Raw genomic sequence first — 22,217 nt, 5'->3', positions numbered from 1 at the left:
CTCTGAAGTTTTGAAGAAATTACTATTACTATTCTGAATTACTATTTGAAGAAACATTGACTTCTAAAACTCATCGTTTAAGTATCTTTTAATAGTTAGGGCAAATTATCAAAAACAGATCTTTCAATAAAACAGCAGAAAAGATTTGTGACATTTCTTGGAGTCAAATGGTATGCAATACTTCACATGGTGTTCACTGCAGAACAGCTTTTTGCAGTCGTTGCAAAAATTGGTAGTTATTCGATGAATGCATGCTCGGCAAAGACTACAGGGCGTTTTTTTCTCTTCAACAGACGTTTTTAATGTATTTCACGCGTCATCTTCGTTGTATGACTGATATCGACTCTGATCAAGTGTTGCACAGTTGAGGTTTCTAACAGAGTGGCCATATACGGCTGGGCCAACTCTTTGAGCAGAACATTCACGAAAGCCTTTCGTCAATGTGGTTTCCCACCGGATTTGGATATAATGAAGGAGTAGATGACATCACTGTTGATACACTTGGTGTTGATAAGTCCATAAAACATTCACAAATGGGTCACTTGTTGGTCTTCCAAGCGGTTGACATTGAACCACACAGTTGATCAAATGTTTCAACACTGACTTTGATGTTATTATAGTATTGAGTGATCTCAGGCTTCTGGGTTGGATGCGTGACTGGTACCCTCATGGCAAGTTGCCAGAAGCGAAACCATTTTTGATGGCTCAGGAAGATATGACACTACAGTCAGCTCCTGGTCGAAACAGAACATAAGGGTTCCTGTAATTCTCCCTTTGGTCTAAAGCAGCTCTTCCGGAATATCCCTCCTGTTTTTTTCGTAGTCTCAATTGTCATCAGCCAATACGGTTTTTTCAGTAGTTCTGCTGCAAATGGTATCGATGCAATCCTTTCGTCAAGCGCAGCGTTTCTATTTGTACCCCAGAAAGTGGAACAAATAGGTTAAATCAGAAAATAACCAAATTCAGCATTTTCACATGCTATAGGCCTACCTGACGAAATTTGCTACGAATCTTGTAAACCATGTTAGAAAACTGATCTCACCTTACAGTTTGAAAAAGCATAGTAATTACACTGTTTTAATAAAAAGAGTCAGTTTTTCTGGACAGGTGAAAGAGTTACGTAGATGGTAAGCTTTCGTAAATTTTACTACTCGCCCTTAATCCAGTTCAGGAAATAAACCTCGATAACAGCACAAGAACCAGTTAATAATGATATTTACGGGAGTGCGAAAAAAGTGCATATTTGCACTTGTTTGCAAAACTAGTGCAAATAAAGCAAATGCTGATATTTGCCCATGTTTGTAGGATTACACAAAACTAGCACTTTACCGAAAAACAAAAGCCAAGCACAAAAAACAAGAATATTGATTTAGGAGTCAAAAGTCAGTACATGGCCTCACAACAACAAACTGAACTATAACACTTTTCGAAGTCATACACGAGCTGTAATATTATTAATTTAGAGTATACGATTAAAATTACCATAAAATTTATATATAAAAATAAATATTATTTTTAGAAGTGTAGTCATTAAACAGCATGCAAAGATAATGGATTGATTTATCAGGTAACATCTTGGTCTCACCTAGTAATACTTGAAATGAAGAACAAATAAACCATAATACAAACTCAGGAAATGGAGTTATTTCACACAACGGAGAATTTTAAATTATGATACAAATTTTAAAGCGAGTCTGTGGTCCTAATACTATCATGATTGTTTCACTTCCAACTTGTCTACAAAATAATAATGAAGTATCCCTTTCAGATCCAAAAAGACGGCCAATCATTGGACCGAGCTCATTGTGCAGAAGTGTTGCTAAATTAATGGAAAAAAAGCAACAGTCCTAAAATGCTTTCTTTTTATACTGTTAAAAGTGTCCTTAAAACGCTTTCTTTTACTGTACCAAAACTCCTATATTGTTTTGTGTTTTCAGTAAAGCTTTAGTTTTCTATAATCCTACAAACATAGGGAAATATCACCAGTTGGCGGTTTTATCGATGTATATTAGATAGGATGTGATATAATAATTTTTTTTTCGTTTTAAGTTTCAACTTCTCTGTTTACTTCCCTACTTTGTTTTTTAAATTAATCTTTGCCAGTTTTTAATAAAAAATTCATATAGAAGATCCGAAACTATAATTGAAAAAAAAAACCGATGCCCTTACGCCTAATACCGATGCGCGCGGTGCCAATACCACTGAAGTCGATACACCCGATACCAACTTTTTAATCTTTGTCTGTTTTTAATTAAAAACGTTGTTAATTAGAAACCTCATTCACCCACTCGCTTACAAATCCTCTGGACATGGTTGATCATAAATATGTGAATCATTTAATTGCCTTCAAGTGGCTTACAGAACTGATAGACTATTTAAATTGCCCTTATTGTGTGACTATCTGCCTTAGTTCTACCCTAGGATGATAGAATATCATGAAGAAGGGAATATAATAAATTTTATGTAATTCTGAAAAATTTATGCCAGCTTTCCCTCTTACAGGGACTATCTAGCTCTCAAGCCTTTCCGGGTTTCAGCGGTAGCTAGCAGCCTAGTAAGAGACGATTACGCCCCATAGTAAAATCTACAATAGCCCATGACTCCTAAAAGTACAGTTAGATCAAAACAAAAAGTACACTATTATAACAGCCTTGTCCAAAACCCCCTATATAAAAAACTTAGCGTCTCTTGGCTTGAACAACAAGGAAAATATATTGCCTTGAAGATCGAGAAAAGCGGCTGGAACCACGATATTTTGCATATTAGGCATCTTTTTTTTCTTTTTCTCCTCAGATAGCTTGACACTGGAACATCGTTGAGAGCTGTTTAACGGCTCATTTTTAATGAAAATGATACCTCTAGTGCCTTTTGTAATCAAAAATAAAATAGTTTTTAAAATAGAATCAATTTGTCAAGAAAAATGCATTTTCATGTACAAGCTTGATGAGTGACGTTGTAATTGTAGGTTATAACCGTATATGACGTAATAAGTGAATTCAATGTTTATATAGGCTTATCTTTTGACAAGATAATTTAGGGAATACATAATTACAAAAATCAGTTTTTTAAGAAAAACTGCCTTTTTTCTATAACACCGTAGTAGCATTACCCGGGTTGCGGCGGTAGCTAGCAATCTAGTAAGAGACGATTATATTAAAAGACGACCATTAAAAGAACAACCCATTGCATATATTTTACTTAGTTAGTTGCCTGATTCCTTGAGGTTCGTCTCTTACTATTCCAAAGAATAAAAAGCTGTAAGCTTTTTCATGTTTGTAATCAGGGTTTAATATAGGAAAGAATGAACGCTAGTCTATACTAACTGAAATGTTTATTAATATATAGAGCAACTTCAGACATTGTTATAATAAAGAATGAAATCTTGCCTATACTCACTTGTACAGGCATCTTAACTGTAGTAGCGGTTTGTACAGTTATATAATCAGGGTTGATCATTAGAAGAACAAACTATTGTATATATTGGACATAATTTGTAGCCTGATTCTTCGAGGTTCGTCTCTTAACTATTCTAAAGAAGAAAAAGCTAAAGGCTTTTTCTTGTTTGTAATCCGGTTTATATCTAGGCAAGGTTTTAACGGTAAATTTGCGGCCAAAGTTTTACACAAAGAATCGATAAAGTTCATCATAAATAGTGTCAGTCAAAGGAATCCCATGCAGTAGTTATTAATAGTAGTTTTGTTTAGATTTTAAATTGACAAATGTGTAAAAATTGCCTGTGGGAGAAATTGAACCTGAGATCTTCGGAGTAGAATTCCAACAACCTATCCACTGCATCCACTGCATGACTAAGGAGCGTTACAATAATCATAAAGATTATAGAAAAGCGAAAAATTAGAGATCTGAACAAAAGATGAAGAAAAAGATCAATCACGTCCCATACAAAACAATACAATATCCCATAACTCCTAAAGATAATGTCAGATTGAAGCACAAAATACACTATTAGAACCGCCTTGTCCGAAACTTCTATATAGGAAACTTACAGTCTCTTGGCTTGAACAGCAAAGAAAATATGTTGGAATGAAAAATAAGAAAAGTGGCTTGAACTACCATATTCGTCATCGACGACATTTTTTTCCGTTTTTCTCCTTTGCTAGCTGGGCACTAGAAAATCATAGAGAGTTGTTTATTGACTCATTTTAAAGGAAATTGCTACATCTAGTCCCTTTTGTAATTAAAAAACAAATAGTTTTTAAAATAGTATCACTTCTTACACAAAGTGCATTTTCATGTACAAGCTTGATGAATGACATAATAATCGTAGGTTGTAACCATATATAACGTAATAAGTGAATGATTAAATCTCATCCAGCAATGCTAAGTTAAAATAGATATAACTTTAATTGTTTGAATAATTTATAATTTTTCCATTATCGTGAAAAGCAATTTACTTTAAGTTTCAAACAGTTTTTTCATTTCTGTTTAATTCTAACACTGGACCCTTTTAAATGTGGGGCCAGATTGTGCCCAATCACCCTGACAACAGGAAACTTCCAAAGCTGTCAGCAATTATTCAAAGAAACTTTTTTTGATATCATTTGTAGTGTTTTCCAAGCAGATTTACTAGCGTAGTCTAAGGGACTACCCTTTCCTGAACTTTAGAAATAAAATGCTGCTCCGTTAAAAAAAAAAAAAATGACAGGAAAGTCGGTGTCAGCTTTTAGTTTTCTGCCGTTCATTTATATCTCTTGTAAAAAATATATACAAGTTATGGTAAGACCGCCCAATTAATTCTGAATCGTTTGGCCGCTCAAGTTTAAAAAGATTGAAATGAATGACACAAGGTGATCTTTGGAAGTATCAAACGGCCTCAAATGTTATAGTATCTTTCAAATACCACGGCTGAAATTATGGTAAATAAAATAAAGTTCCGGTCGCATAGAATAAAAGCTGCCTACTTACAGCATCAGTTTTACATTGGCGTGGACTGTGGATATTGCTAGACTTTTACATGGGATTCAACTACATCTCAGCATTATCTTCAATTTCTATTGGATTGCTCGTTCTAATTCCTTTGAGATGTCTTCGAAATGCCGTTTCATCACCGCTTTCTGTCGCAAGTGATGGGAGAGAAGATTCATTTACTTTCCCAACTATGTTTGACATTAAGGTATGTCCATAAAGCATCGATTTGTGTTGCCAAAACAAAAAGAAAAAATCAAAATATCATGGGATTGACCTAAATTCATGCATGCTCCGCAGCATTTTAAGTTTTACTCTAGGCGTCACAACTTGTCGAACAACCAAAAAAACACACAGGTTTCTCTTTTTACCTGACGAAGGAAATGCTAGGAATATGCCCATGAAAAACGGCATCGTTCTAGCCTGCACATTCATCTGGGACCATCACCCAGAGGCATTAATCTGAAAAGCATCCTCGATTGATTCATTCAGATGAAGTTTCAACAGATATGTAGAGCACTAGTGATTAAACTGGGTAAAGGACTTGTGGTGTACCGGGCGTTATTCCTTGCCTGGTGCAGCGTATTATGATATTAAAAAAATGGTAGATTATCGTTGCTGGGTACTGACGTGTTATAGCGACCAAACCAATAAAGTAAAGTTAGGTTAATCCTAATAAAATATACCAAAATATGATGTAAATATAATACTTTAGTAAAAAAAATATACAAAATACAACAGAGAATTATAGAACGCAGGCGGCCCAGAACGCATTATATTAAATACCCAACCTAACCAACTTTATACATTAAATATTTAACTAAAATATACCTGCATAGTCGTTTATCTTACTGAGACTAGCTAATTATCTCCGAATACAGACAGAGAAACATGTTTTCCTCAGATCAGGAACTTCAGTGTGGTTACTATAACACGCAAGTACCCGTTGCTCTAATCACCCGAAGAAGTGCACTTGGATAACTAAAGAGGTCCACATCAAGGGTGACGACAGAAAATTTTTCAGGTGGGGGGGGGGGACGCCAAAATACCAGTGGTGGTTAGATGACAGGGAATATATTTCAGGATTTGTTTTTTCGTAGGAATAATTTTATTTTTGAATACTTTTATGGAAAAAAAAACTCTCAAATAAAAAGAGCAATTGTATTGCATACAAAATGAAACAAAATACAGTAGATTCTAAACGACAAGGATTCCTGGCAAAGGGATATATTTATTTAGTCAATAATATATTTAATTATTATGCATTTAATTTTAAAAGAAAATCAAATTCAAACCTAAATTACAAAAAAAAATTATTGCTTCCATGGATTATAATAGATCCATGCCCAAATTTTAGGGCATATTGTCCTAACAGGACAATTCTCCCCCTCGAGCTTAATACCTTATATATTCAGACATTAAAAATAGAATAGTGAAAGAAAAACAAAATTTAAATTTACTATCCAGCTGTCAAATTGACTCTCTTTCTTTTTATTGTCCTATTCAACTAAAGAAAATGAACAGATTCATAAAAATTTTATCTTATCAAATAGTCTGCGATAAAAAAAAAACTTGTAGTAAAAAGTGACTTGGACCAATACTCACCAAAACTAAAAATAGAATTCTCATGACAATGGCTACACCGGCAGTATTGGCTTTTAATGCTGATTCTAAATTCTTTTAGTTTATTGCTATCCACCCAAAACCAAAATTTGCCTGATTTTTAAAAAGAAGGGGAAACGCCCCCAAAAAAGCAAGCATCTTATTGAAAATCCCCTTATTAGATACATAATATCAGAGAACTCTACGATAAAGGTTTCAAGCTCCTTCTTCAAAATGTGGAATTTCTTTTTTTTTTCAGAAGAAACATCGTCGATGCATGTTTATTTGTTGTTTTTTTTTCCCCAGGGGTGACTGTATCAAACTGAAGATCCAAGATAATTGGAAGGGAGCTCATTGAAACGCAAATTTAACGCTCTTCTTTAAATGACCATACAGACTGGGCCAGGGGAATGCCTTGTTTTCTTGCTATTTTAGGGCACCAAACTACAACTTTGCCCTGAAGAGGATGAATTTGCAATCAATTTCAAATTCTGAGATGCTAATTAATTTAAAAGTATCATTAACTTTATTTTAGGCTTCCCAGTTGCAAAAGAAATAATGCCACATGGTGGTAGTACTGGATTCAACCAAGTTGATTCGCTTTATTTGTAATGAAATTAGGCTATGTTTGGTGATTTGTAATTGCGTATCAGCTATAATGAACGGGGGTGAGTCATTGTTTATGTGGGGGAAGTCTAGATTCCTAAAAAAGTAATTTTAATGGGCAAGCTGCTTACTGTGCATGAGGCTTCAGATAAAATTTAAAAGAGGTAGGGGAGTAAGAATTAATTAAATTGTTTCTCTGTGCAGCTAAAATATTGCATTCCCATATCTACCTGCACAGAGGTGGAATAGGCAAGATAGGTCATCATCAGTCCCGCCAGGAAATTTCTTTGAGGGTGGGGGCAAATACTGCTAGCAGCTTAGTTTTCAGCCATTTCAAATTGTGTTATTTTCTTTTTCTATTTATATGAAGTACTTCAATGTATTTTAAAAAATGTATGTAATTTATTTATCGATAAGAAAATTCTATTGTAGAGGTTGTGATGGCTTCAGCTATGTAGAAGATCAAAAGTATCACATAATTCTCATCCATACAAACAATAATACTCCTTTTCATCCAACCGCAATTCTTTAGTAGTAATATTAACAAGGACTTTTCACCATAATTAGTATTCATCGCCAATTTTTAAGTATATTCAAATTTAATATGAATATTAAATTTGCAAATGAAATTTGCAATTAAATGAAATTGCAAATTTAAACGTAGGACGGTACTAATCAACGTACAATTATTGATCTACACATTTGAAAAGCAATTAACCAGGGACTTAAGGGACCGATGCCACAAATTACGTCTTGGTTAGGCCTGGGTATGATTTGGATAATAATAAAAATTAAATAAAAAAAGAGATGCTCAACTGAAAGCATGGAACAGATTTGAAACCTATTTGAACAGATTATTCTATGTATTAAGGGGGTTGTCTTCCTCTTAGCTCCTTACTCTTTACACTCTTTAATGTGAAGTTTGGCTTTTTCTCCGAATTTTTAAAGAAAATTTGCCATTGGAAAGATAAGATATTGCAAAGCACTAAAATACTTTTGTTCAATGGGCAAGGTGTTCAAAAGGGGGCAGTCCCCCTTATATACAGGGTAATTTATATTTGTTTTAAGTTTTAAATTGCTCTTTACTTTAGTTGAAAAGCCTTTTATATTTGTTTAACTACATTTCATGAAACTGTAAAGTTTTATGAATACAATACTTATGGTACCGCAGAAAAACGATCAATATTTTAATTATCTCTGTTTGGATTTTGATCGGTAATCAAACATTTCGTGATAACGAACTGTAAAGTAAGGAGCTACGCGGCTCAATAGTAACCAAAACTCTTTAGAAACGGAATTTTGATACCAATAGATATATCAAAAGAATTGGCTTATTATGCTGCTTCCAAATATATTAGTTTCATTAATTTTAGTTGTATCCATCAAAAGCCACGAGCTTGAGAAAATGTGTCTGATTTTCGAAAAAAGGGGGAAAGACCCCCTCCAAGTCATATAATTTTAAAGAAAATCACACCATCAGATTCAGTGTATCAAAGAACCCTGTAGAGGTTCCATGCTCATATTTGCAAAAATGTGGAATTTTTGCCAGAAGAAAGATCACGGATGCGTGTTTATTTGTGTTTTTTTTTTTTAGGGGTGATCGTATCGACCCAGTGGGCCTAGAACGCTGGGAGAGGGCTCATTCTAACGGGAATAAAAAGTTCTAGTACCCCTTTTATGTGACCCCAAAAATTTTAGGGCAACTAGACTCCCTCCCGTGCCACTTTTTTCCCAAAATTGGCCGATCAAAATTTGGAGATAACTTTTTCTTCGGCATAGTTGAAAGGCTCAATAACTATGTCTTTAGAGATAAAATCGCCCCCTACAGCCCATTTGGAAAGGTTTTTAAGTTATAAGATTTACCCATTGTTTTATTTGTTAATGGGAAGTATGCATATATTTTTCTGGCGGGGAGGGGAAGACGAATTTTTGCTGGGAGGATTTGCACGGGAAGAATTTTCCATGGAGAGGGAAGTTTCCAGGGGTGAAATTTTCAGGGGAAATTTTACACTATTCCTATACGAAATTTCTTTATGTCTTGCTTTCTCTTTACCGATTCAATTTTAGGTGTGGAGATGTTAAGGATAATTGTCCTAGGTAAATTTTCGCCAGGATTGAGTTGCCAGAGGATATTTCTGTAGGAAGGGGGATTTTTCCGTGGAGGTGGAGCCAGGTATCCTGACGTTATTTAAAAAACGATCAGAAGTTAAAAAAAAACAAGTTTTAAACTGAAAGTAAGAAGCAACATTAAAACTTATTACGAACAGAAATTATTACTTATATGAGGGGGGTTGCCCTCTCCTCATTACCTTGCTCTTTACGCTAAAGTTTAAATTTTGTCACGGTTCTTTAAAAACAACTCCTGAAACACAAGTGTCGTTTAATTAGAACGATAAGTAACTTTTTTAAAATGCCGGAAAACTGTAGCGGGAAGAGCTAGGTGTTGAGGAGGGGGGCAACCCCCTTATATACGTAGTAATTTCTGTTTGTTTTAAGTTTCAATGCTGCTCCTTACTTTCAGTTGAAAAAACTTTGTTTTTTTTACTTAATGATGCTTAGAGACAAACATTTTTCTAAAGGTAATGGAAAAAGTATGTCAATTAAAGTAAAAGTATATACAAATAAAAAAAGTGATTAATTGCAAAAAATACACAAAACAATAGTCTACTCACAAAAACTAAGATATAAACTCCCAGCATTCAGTTCTGTTGACCAATGCTGAAGCGTTGGAAGGATGTTTCTTAACAATATCGACAGTTTTGAATTTGGTTATCAAACACCAAAATATTTAATCCCTTTAGACTCAATTGTTTATAAAAAGTAACGCATTATCAAAGCAGTTTGTTCAAAATAAAAGATTAAAACTAAGATTAAGAAAATCAAATAAAAAATTTTTAATTCAATATTTTAATTTAATTTTGAATACAAAAAAAAAACATATTTGACACCTTTATACTTCATAACTGTAAAAAATTAAATTGTTTTCAAAGTGACAACTAAATAAATACAATCACTCCTGGGGAAAAAAAATTGATAATAAAACATAAAAAAACGTATCCGTTCAGAGGGAAAATACGAAAATTCCCAGTATTCCGTTCATGGGAAACATTTCTGATTATAGTGGCATCATATATCAGCTCATGGGTACTCTTGCAATGCAAGCGAAAGTTGACAGCACATTTTTCCTGAAATTGCTCTTTATTAAGTTGTTTTCCTTTTGTTTTCTATAATTATACGAACTTTCTTTTGCACTAACAACGGCACTAATTACTAATAAACAAATAATTACTTAAGATCACCGTAAAAAGCTGATTTTTTTATTGAATGTTATCAATAGTTAGGCTCTTACACTTTCGTTATTGACAAGGATCTTTGTTTACTTACCATTCATTACTATGAAGAATTTGATTTTTTTTGTTACTCCAACCAAATCGTATAGAAAAAATATTTGTGGAAAACTGGAAAGGGGTCACTCAACACAATTTAGAATTTATATGTTCCATACTAAGGGTCACAATCTAGTGGCAGGCAGCCAACAATGGGGCAACAAACATTTTTTTATGGTTTTTCCCTATTCTGCTCTCTTTCCTTTGGTTTCCCTATAATTTGGGACTTTATAGTCCCAAATTTTCAGAGGGGTGGCATGCCCCCCCTTCCAGCGCCCATGGTCCACATTGTTATTTTACGATCCACCTAAGGGGTTGTACAAAACAACTTATAGATGCCCTAGGGTGACGGTTAAGCAGATGCACAAAACCTAGCGATTAAAATGGGTAAAGAGCTTTTGGCAGGTTGGGTGTTCATTTGTAAAGGTGCAGCACAAAATGGTGTTAAAAGTAAGGCTACGTTCTACTAACTTAACGAAATTGAAGGCCTTAATTGACGTAACACCTAAATGACGCTAAGTTGATAATTCAAAAATATGAGGCCATAGAACATGAAATTAAGGTCATAGAACATTAGCCTGTAAGTTGTAATGCGTCTCTAGCCTTAGTTCACTATACTATAAAATATAAGTAAATTAAGTGAATGCTCCACATTCTTTGCTTTTCGTGCGATCTACAATTTGACAGAGAAGCAAACAGATTTTCTACAGCCAAATGCAAATATTTAATGATTTTCTTAGTTCGTATAGCTTGTAATATCGCTTAGTAGGTAAAATTGCTTATCAATAGCCTACAAAAGGCATACATGATTGGTTTAAGAACAATATTTAATACTAAATGCCAGAGCACATCTGTAAGTTAAGATTCCGTATTCTCCAAGTTCTATATAGTTTACTTTTTGTACAACCCATGAGATTGTAATAAAATGAATAATAAATATAAATGTATTCTGATTTTTCGATGTCACATTGGAAATTTTTAGTTTTTTCTTGTTGTTTATTTTACCTATGACACTGTTGCTAATTTTGGTGCTCTCTATAACAACAGTAAAATGTGTTGAATTTTCGCCTCCTCCTCTCTCTTTCGTTCTCTTTTTCTTTCTCTCTCTCCCCTTCTCTCTCTCCCTCTCTCTCCCTCTTTTTCTCTCTCTCTCTCTCTATTTATCTCCCCCACTCCTGAGTTTATATCAACTTCTGCGCCTCAACTGCTTTGTCTCATTAAACGGAAAACATGCTTAAATAATAATAACTACCGTCAAGAGCATAATGCAATTCGGGGATTCACCGAGCATCAGCACATAGACAAGATTTTTCTTTTTGAGGCTGTAAAGTTTTGAGCGTCATTTGAGTGTCAGAGTCACGTGCTTCCTATGAACTTCAGTTTACTCCAAAGTTCAAATTCCAATAAATTATGAGTATAAATCAAATCAAAAAACTAGATATCACCTGGAAGCTATTGTTTATTTGAGGAACTAATGATCCTCAAAGTGAGTGGTTTTCAATCCTTTTAGTTTTTTACCGTGGTTGGCTACTCCCTTTCAAAATTCCTAAGTAGGCCCACGTCTTATATATTGCTCTCGAAAGGAAAGATAATAAATACGCAAGTTTTTTCTAGGCAAATTCAAATCTTAGTGCTTGCATTTGCGATGCTTTTTTTGGAATAATTGTTGTTGGCTATTCAACAGTTTTCTTTTGGCGAGGAGCCTTTTGCTTATTAGACGTCGCCGTTTTTCCTGAAAATTTGGATCTGTCTGGGGGAGTTTGCATGGTAAGGTTGAGGCTATTTATTTTATTTCAGTTTTCAAAATTTTCGCCTAGTTGTTTAATACAAACCATTGTAGGCTGAGATTCGTTGTGTAAGCGGTAGCTGTAAAAAAGCATCAGCTCAAAGCAAGCAGGAATGAAATCTAACCCACAAAGTTTTATTTATCGATAAGCTGAATTTTATATCAGCAAGCTCAATGCTTAAAAAAGCCATAATTGGACTCTTAAAGATCTTTGGTGTCTATATGTCAAATTAATCAAGAGCATTCAAAGTAAACAAAAGTGTGCAACACAGTCAGCGCAACAACACTGTCTAAGTAAAGAACGGAAAGATTGCAATGTATTATTGTTTCTTTCCCAAGCCGCTTCGCATGGAAGGAGCTGTCGAGAAACTTTGAAAGGGACTCATTTGATTTGAGCTTAAAAGTTCTAACTTTTGGTGTCTCTTTTTCAAAGTAATCAAAAGTGCGCATCATAGTCAGCGCAACAGCGCTGTCTAAATGAAGAATAAAAAAGCTCCAATGAAACTTTGGAAGGGACTCATTTGGTTTAAAATTGAAAGTTCTAGAAAGTTAATGAGCAATTATGACCGGAAACCAGCAAGGCCACCACGCCCTTTTTAGCTGCCCTCCCCCAAATTACATTCGTTCAAAATTTTTATACAGTCACTTTGTTCAAAATAGTTGAAAGGTCCAATAATAAGCTTTCTGGGATGACATGACCCTCCCCCCCCTCTAGAGCCTTTGAGGCAAGGGCTCAAAATTTTGTTAGCTGCTCTTTATTTGCATATAGTTTTGTTATTGAGAAATCGGGACATGTTTGATCCTGTGTCCCCAAAAAGGATAAAAGTATTAAGTGAACCTTTCAGGAAATGATGAGGGAATTTAGAACTGAATCTAAACGGTTACTACGACTACTACTATAACTATTGAACTAAATCAAAAGAGTTTAACGGCGCCCAGGTTGTCAAAATAGCATAAGTAGAGAGCTATCTTATACTCGTGACAGCACACCAAATATGGGCATAGAATACTGACAGCACACCAAATATGGGCATAGAATACTGACAGCACACCATATAAGGGCATAGAGGCATTAGGGAGAACACGTGGTTAATGGGGTCAATGACCTATTTTTCCAAGGTCGATTTATTTGATGTTTCTATGTGTAATAACTCCGGAACGAAGGTTGAACATGCGCATTGAATTCTAACGGGAACAATGTTATTGATCTAGCACTCGAGGGGGAAGTGAATTTCCGAGAACTTGATTGCGTAATCGATCGGGAATGTCATGGTGTCCAGAAATAGTATTTGTTGTTGTTGTAAGTGCACGCTCTCAGCGAATGTCATGGTGTCCAGAAATAGTATTTGTTGTTGTTGTAAGTGCACGCTCTCAGCGAATGTTATGATCCTGAAATAGTATTTGTTGTTGTTTTGGTCATGTACATGCTCGAGGCGAATGTCATGGTGTCCAGAAATAGTATTTGTTGTTGTTGCTCTCGAGCCAAATGTTATGACTTTCCCGGAAACAGTTAGATCCCGTGTTTCCTTCTCAGCCAATCAGCGAGTCGGATACATCCTCCTTCTCAGCCAATCAGAGGGCTGCTTACATATGATTTTCCCCGTTACATAACAATTCACCCTTGAGATTTCGTATATAACGGACATGCAATGTGATTCAATTATCAGAAAGTATTTTGACGCTGTGTAAACAACAATGGATAAATTTGATAAACTTGAAGCCTTGGCAACTTCAATTTACCATGTAAGTACATTTTTTATTTTCAAACAAATTTTCATTGGACATCCTCCAGTATATTCAGCTAAAACGTAAATATATTCCTTTACCCCAAATCCCCCCCCCCAAACCATACAAACATCATTATAATCAATGGAAAACATAAAATATATTCTTTTTAACCTAACCCCATCCCCCTTTGTTTTACAACCAAAATTCTCGCAAAAAGAAATAATTTTCTTTTCGTTAAAGTTTGACTTTTCTCTATTGTGATTTAGTGTCTACTGACTTCTGTCAATTTTTAATGTAAATGCCGTTCTGATTTGACACAAGACTCCAGTGCGTGGTTAAAATTAGCAGTCACCCCTTTTAAAGCACTTCCTGTAAAAGGTCTCTCAGATCAAAATGGGATGTTTTTCTCCTGTCAAATTAAACGGTCTCATGCAGACAATTGCAATTTATTAAGCGCAGGCATATACAATCTCTTTTTGGAGAACCGGTGAAATCTCTTTATTTTCAAATTCGGCTATCACACGCTTTTTTAGACCGTTGCGAAAGGGGGAGGGGACCAATGATTATGTATAATACAGTAAGTCAGATGAGAACAAAAACTGTTTCTTTAAGAGAAAAGTCAGAGGGGTGAGTTGAATAAATAGACACAGCGATTTATGCTGCGGAACTTGACTCGCCTGTTTAACATAAATTTAGGTGGATGGAGGGGGTATTTTTCCATGTCTTTTCTCAGGGATATTTTCCACGGGGGTTATTGTCCGTGGGCTGTTTTTCTGGGGGTGTGATAAATATATAAACTAGGCCGGCTTTTTGAACGGCTCAGTGAGTCGTAATTCTCAGATTCAAAAAAAGGATGCAATTAGTATATTTCACGAAATTTTTTACGTTGTGCTTTCTTATTGATAAATGCCTTTTCTAGACAAAATTATATGGATGATAACTTTCTTTCTGTAAAAAAAGGGGCAAATTATTTTGATACTAATTTTTTCTCTTCTTTTTAAGGCCAATTATGAAGAATGCCACCCACCATGCAAGAGGGCTAGGCTAAATGAAGTAACTCTTGTAGGAGTATCACGGCCTTCCGTCATAAGGTATGCTGGGGTAACCAGGGGTGCACTACACCAAGCCCCCACGTCATCTATACCATCCGTACGAGCTGAACCATCCAGAGCCACGCTTTACCAACCCCCTGTGTCCTCCATGCAGACAGCAATACAGTCTGTTCAAAAACAAAAAATAGAATGGGCGACTGCTCACAGGATGGTGAACCCCGCTGGGTCATCTGTACAAGCCAGTGACATCGCCGCCACCACCACATCTATGCAAGCCACTGATAGTGTTGCCATAATTACACAAGAGTGTGAGGTTGCCCTCCAACTTGCACTACCCGGGGCATCTGGCGCCTAAGTGCAGCCGGGATATGCAAATGTGAGTATTTTTTTCCTACCTTTCTATTTCTTCCAATGTTTTTTCTTTTTCAATCCCAATATAAACATATCTCTGTGAGATATAAACCCCTATTACATATCTAAATGTAATTTTTTATGCAGAGAAACCGCTCTTTTTCTAATCTTTGCTATCGCTTCGATATTTCATAAGCGAATATTTTTAGGTAATTTCTCTTAATAATCACTGCCTTTGAAACTCAAAATGCTATTTTTTCTAATCTTTACTATTTTCTCTATTGCTATCACATATATTTTTAGGTACCTTTGAAACTCCGTGAATGCTCTTTTTCACATAATTTTGAGAGAGATTATCCCATCTGTCACATATTGTCGTTCTAATTTAAACTGAATATTTCTATTGTGCCATGTTTCGCTCTTACATAGAATAAAAGAACTCCAATGTCCTAAAATATTAATTTTACAGAAAATTTGTTCTCCGCTATTTCAGAAGACACAGAATTACGCAAAGGCCATTGAAACCGTGATTGACTAAAAACCGCTAATGTAAAACAGGGAAAGGAGATGCCAAAATTATTTATAACCTCGCGCAGGGTGCTTTATGTCAAAACATAGCGGTTTAATGCATAAGAAGTGTATGGGGAAAGTGAATTAACAATTCTCAACATTTTGAAGTTCAAACTCGTTCATCTAACCTCCATAATTTACAACTCATGTGTTCACCGAACCTGTAAAACGGACTTAGAAATATTTCAACTTTTTTTAGACAATATGTAAATGTCCGGGACCCACGGAGCCGGTGGGTCGGGGAAGCATTGGGGGAAGCACTGCGGGTCCGAGAAGTGCCACAGGGATACGCTGGGGCTCCGACAAGCGCCACGGGTCTGGGAAGCACCCTAAGGGTGCGCCACGAGTCAGGGAAGCGCCACAGGAGTGCGCCACGGGTCAGAGAAGCGCCACAGGGGTGCGCCACGGGTGTGGGGAGGGTTGGGGGACGCGCCACGGGTCAGGGATGCGCCAAGGGCTAGAGCCGCATCGTGGGGCGCGAGGCGGGGCCCGAGAAGTGCCACAGGGATGCGTTGTGGCTCCAAGAAGTACCAAGGGTGGCCCAGGCCGCACGGTGGGGCCAGGGTAGGGGGGGCGCTGGGGGGAGCGCCGAAAAAAAAAAATTTTAACACTTTGAAAATAAACTATTTTTTTTGAACAAAATCAAATTGCAGCCTTACATGTAAAACGGCGTTTTAGATTGTAAATATCTTATATTAAATTGGATTTTCTTTCAGTTGAATTAACGAAATGCTACTATGTGCATACTGCTACTACTACTACTACTACTACTAAGCGCTGACTTTGACTTTAAATAATAATTCAAATTTTAAAAGCAGTAGGGGATGATTTGAACACTTTGAAAATAAGCTATTTTTTTTCATTTATAGATTGGGCGAGCATTGGTCCCATATTCACCGTCCAGTGAAGAAGGAGAAGAAGAGGAGGCACACGTGGAGTCCCCCAACAATTTAACATGGGACGATAGCATTGAAGTACCTTATAATATTGATGATTTTTTTGCTGATTTTTTTAAAGTAGATAGTAGCACTGTTGTGCTGGTAGACTTGAGCCCTAATACTTTAAAAATTTTAAATGATTTTACAGGGAACCCCCCAACCTCCTATACCCTAACGACTCCACTTCGAACAACTGAAGTGGAGCATTCGCCAGATATTTTGGACCCGCGGGGGGGAGGGGTTAAGCCACACGCGAGGGCGGGGGGTACGCCATTCCCAGACTTTCAGCTGTCCAACAGAATTTTAAATAATATAGTTGTTTTCACTGCAATGTTTGGGGACCCTTTTAATACACTTATGGCGGGAAATTTTGTTTTTGATCCTGTAGAAATTGTACATAACTATGTAGACAAAATTCGTGCACTTCTGGAGAATCAAATTCAGTTGTGTGGGTGGACGGAGTCGATTAATGTTTCCAGTTATCTAACGTTTTTCGATGTAAACTATGGGAATATTGAAGTTTATTATAATTTTGTACAGTCATATAGGCGTGGGGGTTATCAGTATGAGGATTAATTTTGTTGAGTTTTTGTGATGGGTTTGGATAATATTCTAGAGCAATTTTACAAATATCTTTAACATGTACTTATCTCTGTCGTTTTATTTGTTGAAAATTTAAGCGTTAACATATGTAAAATAAAGAAAGATTTTATTTTAAGAGGGGGTGGGGAAAGGGCAGTAGTTTTAAATTATAATCCAGATCTAGAGGGTTGTCAAGGTGTCCAGAAGATCTGTTTTGAAACAGGTCAAAAGTGTTTCAGATATGTTTTCATCATATCAGCATTCGAGCCTCTAGCTCGGGACGCTACCAAGAAGAATTTAGACATATGGGCTATACATGGGAAGGAGGGGTCCAGTTTCCCAGTTGTAGATTTTTCATGCTTAGAGGGGAAATACCCAGTGACGCTAAGATCCATTGATATGTTTTAAAGGGCTAATGCCCACTTAAATATTGGTGTTACTGTGGTACAGTGCGAAACAGAATTTGAAGATGGGGTTCGCTCTAAAAAGAAGGGGGTGGTTTTCCCCAGTAGGAGCCCGTCAGTTGGTTTGGTTAAACACTGGGGTTGGTTGCTTTACACGTCACCGGGTCAACCGAATGCAATCGGTCACATTAATCCTATCACTGACATGCGTAGTCGACTGGGAGCGGGGAAGCATACGGGGGAATGTTTCTACTGTCCAACATGTCTCTCCAGATTTTGGAGTCAATTAAAGTTACAAAATCACATGAGGCATTGTAGCCGCCACGGCTACCAGACAGTGGAAACGGTTTCAGGGGATAGGGCCATTCTACGTTTTAAAAATTTCCAGAACACCCTTCTCCAGTGCAACAAAATATCTTTAGATTGTGAAGCTAAGCTGGTGGGAGTGAATGACCCTCAATATCCAAACCGGGTCAAAGAATATCAGGCTCTTGCAGTGTCCTACGCCCACGCGCAAAGAAACAGATCTAACATCATGCGGTTGTTAGAAATAGTTGAAACCGGGGAGGAGCGGCCCGAGTGCATGGACAAGGCGTTGACTAAACTGATTGGCACGGCTCATTGTGCTATTTCTCGTTTGAGAAATACCCATTATCCAATGGTGTTGTCTGCGACGGATCGGCTCGTTCTTAAAAAAAAAAAACTCGGGGGGGTTGGTACGGGGGAGTTGGCCGCGGCGGGGTATAAGGGGACAAACGCGACCCGTGGGGGGCGGGGGAAAGTCAGAGATCATGACCATTTATGGCAGGAAATATCCTCGGGGGGTAGTAATTTTAGAGGGGTTGCGCATCAATCATATAATTTAAAGGTTAGCCAGCAGTTTTTTATCCCTGTTTTTATTCACAATTCCAATTATGATTTAAAATTTATTTTAACAGCACTGGCACGTATGCATAGGGAGGGAGGGGGAGTAGATTGTCCATGGGTAAATAGTTCATTTACCTACAACATCATTCCCAAATCGGCCGAGAAGCTATTGCTTCTCGAACTGAAATGGCAGGTAGTGGATAATGAGCGTACGTGCTGGAATAAAATCAGGTTTTTAGATTCCTTTAGTTTTTTCCCCAAGGCATTGAGTCAATTGATTCAAGTGCAAAAAAGCGACAATTTTGATAGCTTTCCCTTGCTTAAACAGCACTTTCCAGACAGTGAAATGTATGACCTGTTGACCTGCAAAGGTATATATGCATACGATTATTACTGTTCTGGCGCACGCTTAAGTGAGGAGAAACTACCTCCAATTGAGGCTTTTTACAAGTCACTGACCAACAGTGAATGCACATCCGCGGAGTACGAGTTTGCCAAGAGGGTGTGGTCCAAGGAGGATTGTAAAAATGGGTGGGATTATTGTAGACTGTACTTGGCCAGTGACGTTTTAACTCTGTTGGATATAGTCTGTAAGAACACAGACCAAATCTATTCAGAGTTCGGGTTAGATATAGGCTATTATTTTTCTACACCCCATTTAGTGATGGATTTAATTTTAAAAATTAGCAGGGAGGAAATAGGCCTAATCACCGATGTAGATCAACACCTTTTTGTAGAGCGTTCAATGAGGGGAGGGTATGTTTTTCATGGGGACCGCATCTTGTCAACCGATCCAAGCGGACAAAGCACCGGTGCAAAGTCAAATGCAGTGTTCTTGGACATGAACTCATTGTACCCCTCGGCAATGTCACACTACTCTTTGCCATGTGGGAACTATCAATGGCTTGAGAATCCTTATGAGTTCCCTGACATTACCACCGTCGAGGACAATGGTCCACAAGGATGGTTCTTTGAAGTTGATGGTCACATTCCGCTGGCGCTTCACGACTCAGTCAAAGATTTAGTCTTTCCCTGTATCAATCGGCCGGTGAGCAGGGACTCTCTGAGCCCCTACAATCGTTCATTGGTTGAGGATATGGGGATGCACTGGACTCCCTTCAAACAGAAACTGATTGCTGATTTGGACCCTAAAGAGAATATCGTTGTTCACCATGTGCTTTTGCACTGGATGGTGAGCAACGGTTTAAATATCACTAAAATACACAGGGTCCTACAGTTCAATCAGCGACCCTACTTGAAAACGTTTATCGACACCTTTGTCGATAAACGCTCTAAGGCAAATTCAAAGGTGGAGAAGGAACTGTATAAGCTCATTCTAAATTCAGCGTTTGGCAAAATGTGTGAAAGCGTACGGAACAGATCTCGCTGCGACGTCGTGACTGACCCTCTAGAGTGTGCACGAATTATTACCGACCCCAATTTTACATCGTTCACGAGCATAGAGGTCGGTATGGTTCTTCTACACAGGCGAAAGCGAAATGTGGTACTCAACAAGAATATCGCAGGAAGCAGTTCAGTACTAGAAATTTCAAAAAAGCTCATGTTGTCGTTCTTTTACAATGTTTGTAAGGTGCACTGGCCACGGGAGGGGGAGGTTCAAATTTACTATGGGGATACGGATTCTCTGCTGTTAAAGGTAAATGGGACTGAAGATTTGGATTTATTGGGTGATTTGCAAAATGGGGTGCACATCAGCTCACGGATGGATTTCACCAACTGGAATACCTCGCTCTACCCCGAGCTGATGAAACGTCAAGCCCCCAGCCAACTATTAAAATCAGAGACGGGGAGTGATTTGATATCCAGAGGGGTGTTCCCAGGCCCCAAAGTTTATTGCGTTGATACACATAGTGGGGATGAAAAGAAAGCATGTAAAGGGGTGCCTACACACTTTGTAAAAATCAATTTTAACATGAGCGTGTACAGAGAGTGTGTAGAAAGTAGCCTAGTGCCGAGAGCACAAGTGCTTGCAATTCGCTCTCTACAGTATAGAAATTATACTGTGAGAGTGGAGAAGAATGCAATGTCATGTATATCAGACAAAGTCTATGTGCTCGAGAATGTTGTGACTGTCCTACCCCACGGCCACTAACGTATTTCAGACCGATTTGAATGCATTGACTATCGCAATCAACTTGGTCTGGATAAATTAACCTAACCAACTAACCATCACCACTCAACCTTTCATAAATTAACTAACCTGACCCAATCTAACCACCTTAACTCAACCTCATCTAACCCAACTTCAACTAACCTACAGTAGCAGTGACGACAACTATTGTTTTTCCATTGCGGTCCCCGGGGGGGGGGTCCCTTCCCACGGCCCCCGGGGGGGGGTCCCTTCCCACGGCCGCCCAGGGTGGGGGGGGCCCCGCCCGCGGCCGGCCGGCCTTCGGCCCCGCGGCCCGGGGGGGGGGACACCACCTTTAAATTCATAATGTTCAACTGTGCTATTGTTCCAAGTGTGTGTGTATTTTATGTTGTACAAAAAGTGTCATTGTATAGAAAAGTGTTTAAGTTGACAAAAAAAGTGTTGTATAGAAAAGTGCTGTACAAAAAAAGTGTTTTTTATTGTACATAAAGTGTTTAAAGACAAAAAGTGCTGCTGATGGACAATAAGTGCTTATTTATAAAGTGTTATCGTTGTTCATGTTGAGCAAATAGAGTTTTCATGTTGACCATGAAATTTTGTCAATTGTTGAATAAGTGTTATTATTTTTATCGTTTTGCATGTTGACTGAACAAATATATTTTTTCATTAAGTGTCGAAATAAATGATGCCTTGTAATATTGTTTTTTTTTGTTCTTGAATAGATGGATCTACGGGGAAAATTACTACTTATTCATTGAGCACATATGATTTACAGTTAGTTGCAGTCCGACTGTTGTCAGCAGCAGCATGTATCAATTTAAAACACCCTTCAGATCGTTTCTGTGTGGACCCTAAATGTCGGGGAAAACAACACGCTTAACTAAAATAACTCAAAATTGTGATAAAATGTTTTTGGAGAAACCGAAAAAAAATCTACTATCGCTATAGTATTTGGCAGGAGTCCTATGATAAAATAAAAGCTATTGCCACAACCATACCAATACAATTCATACGAGGACTTGATGTTTTCAATAGTATTGAATCAAAGTCGTGGTTGATTATCGATGATTTGGCTGAATCCATTGAACAGTTCTCACAGGAAATGCTACAACTGTTCACCGTTCGCTCCCATCATGAACACATTTCCGTTACCCTAGTTCTACACAATCTGTTTCATCAGAGCAAATGTATGCGAACCCTTGCATTGAATTGCACTATTCATAGTATCTCTCGAGTCATTCGTGTTTCTCGACCGCTTATTGATATAAAGAAGCAGATATAAACTGGTACCCCTAACTTTAAAGTGTCA

General features: G+C 37.3%; 1 protein-coding gene across 2 annotated transcripts in view; it reads left to right on the top strand.

Annotated features, from left to right (window-relative positions):
* Positions 1-22,217, top strand: part of LOC148949235 (uncharacterized) — a 93,417-nt gene that overhangs the window by 47,438 nt on the left and 23,762 nt on the right. Inside the window, exons 2-3 of one of the 2 annotated variants that reach the window (XM_089092881.1) lie at positions 4,932-5,131; positions 12,132-12,284. In XM_089092881.1, coding sequence (XP_088949007.1) covers positions 4,932-5,131; positions 12,132-12,284 — 353 coding nt within the window. Of the gene's footprint in view, positions 1-4,925; positions 5,132-12,131; positions 12,285-22,217 lie in introns of both variants that reach the window. The other variant, XM_089092880.1, reaches the window with a different exon arrangement.

This window comes from Artemia sp. Qi Xiang Cuo, chromosome 8 (assembly GCF_049724085.1).
Source record: "Artemia sp. Qi Xiang Cuo chromosome 8, ASM4972408v1, whole genome shotgun sequence".
In the NCBI taxonomy this organism is placed as follows: Eukaryota; Metazoa; Arthropoda; class Branchiopoda; order Anostraca; family Artemiidae; genus Artemia; species Artemia sp. Qi Xiang Cuo.
This window is presented reverse-complemented; position numbering and strand designations above follow the sequence as displayed.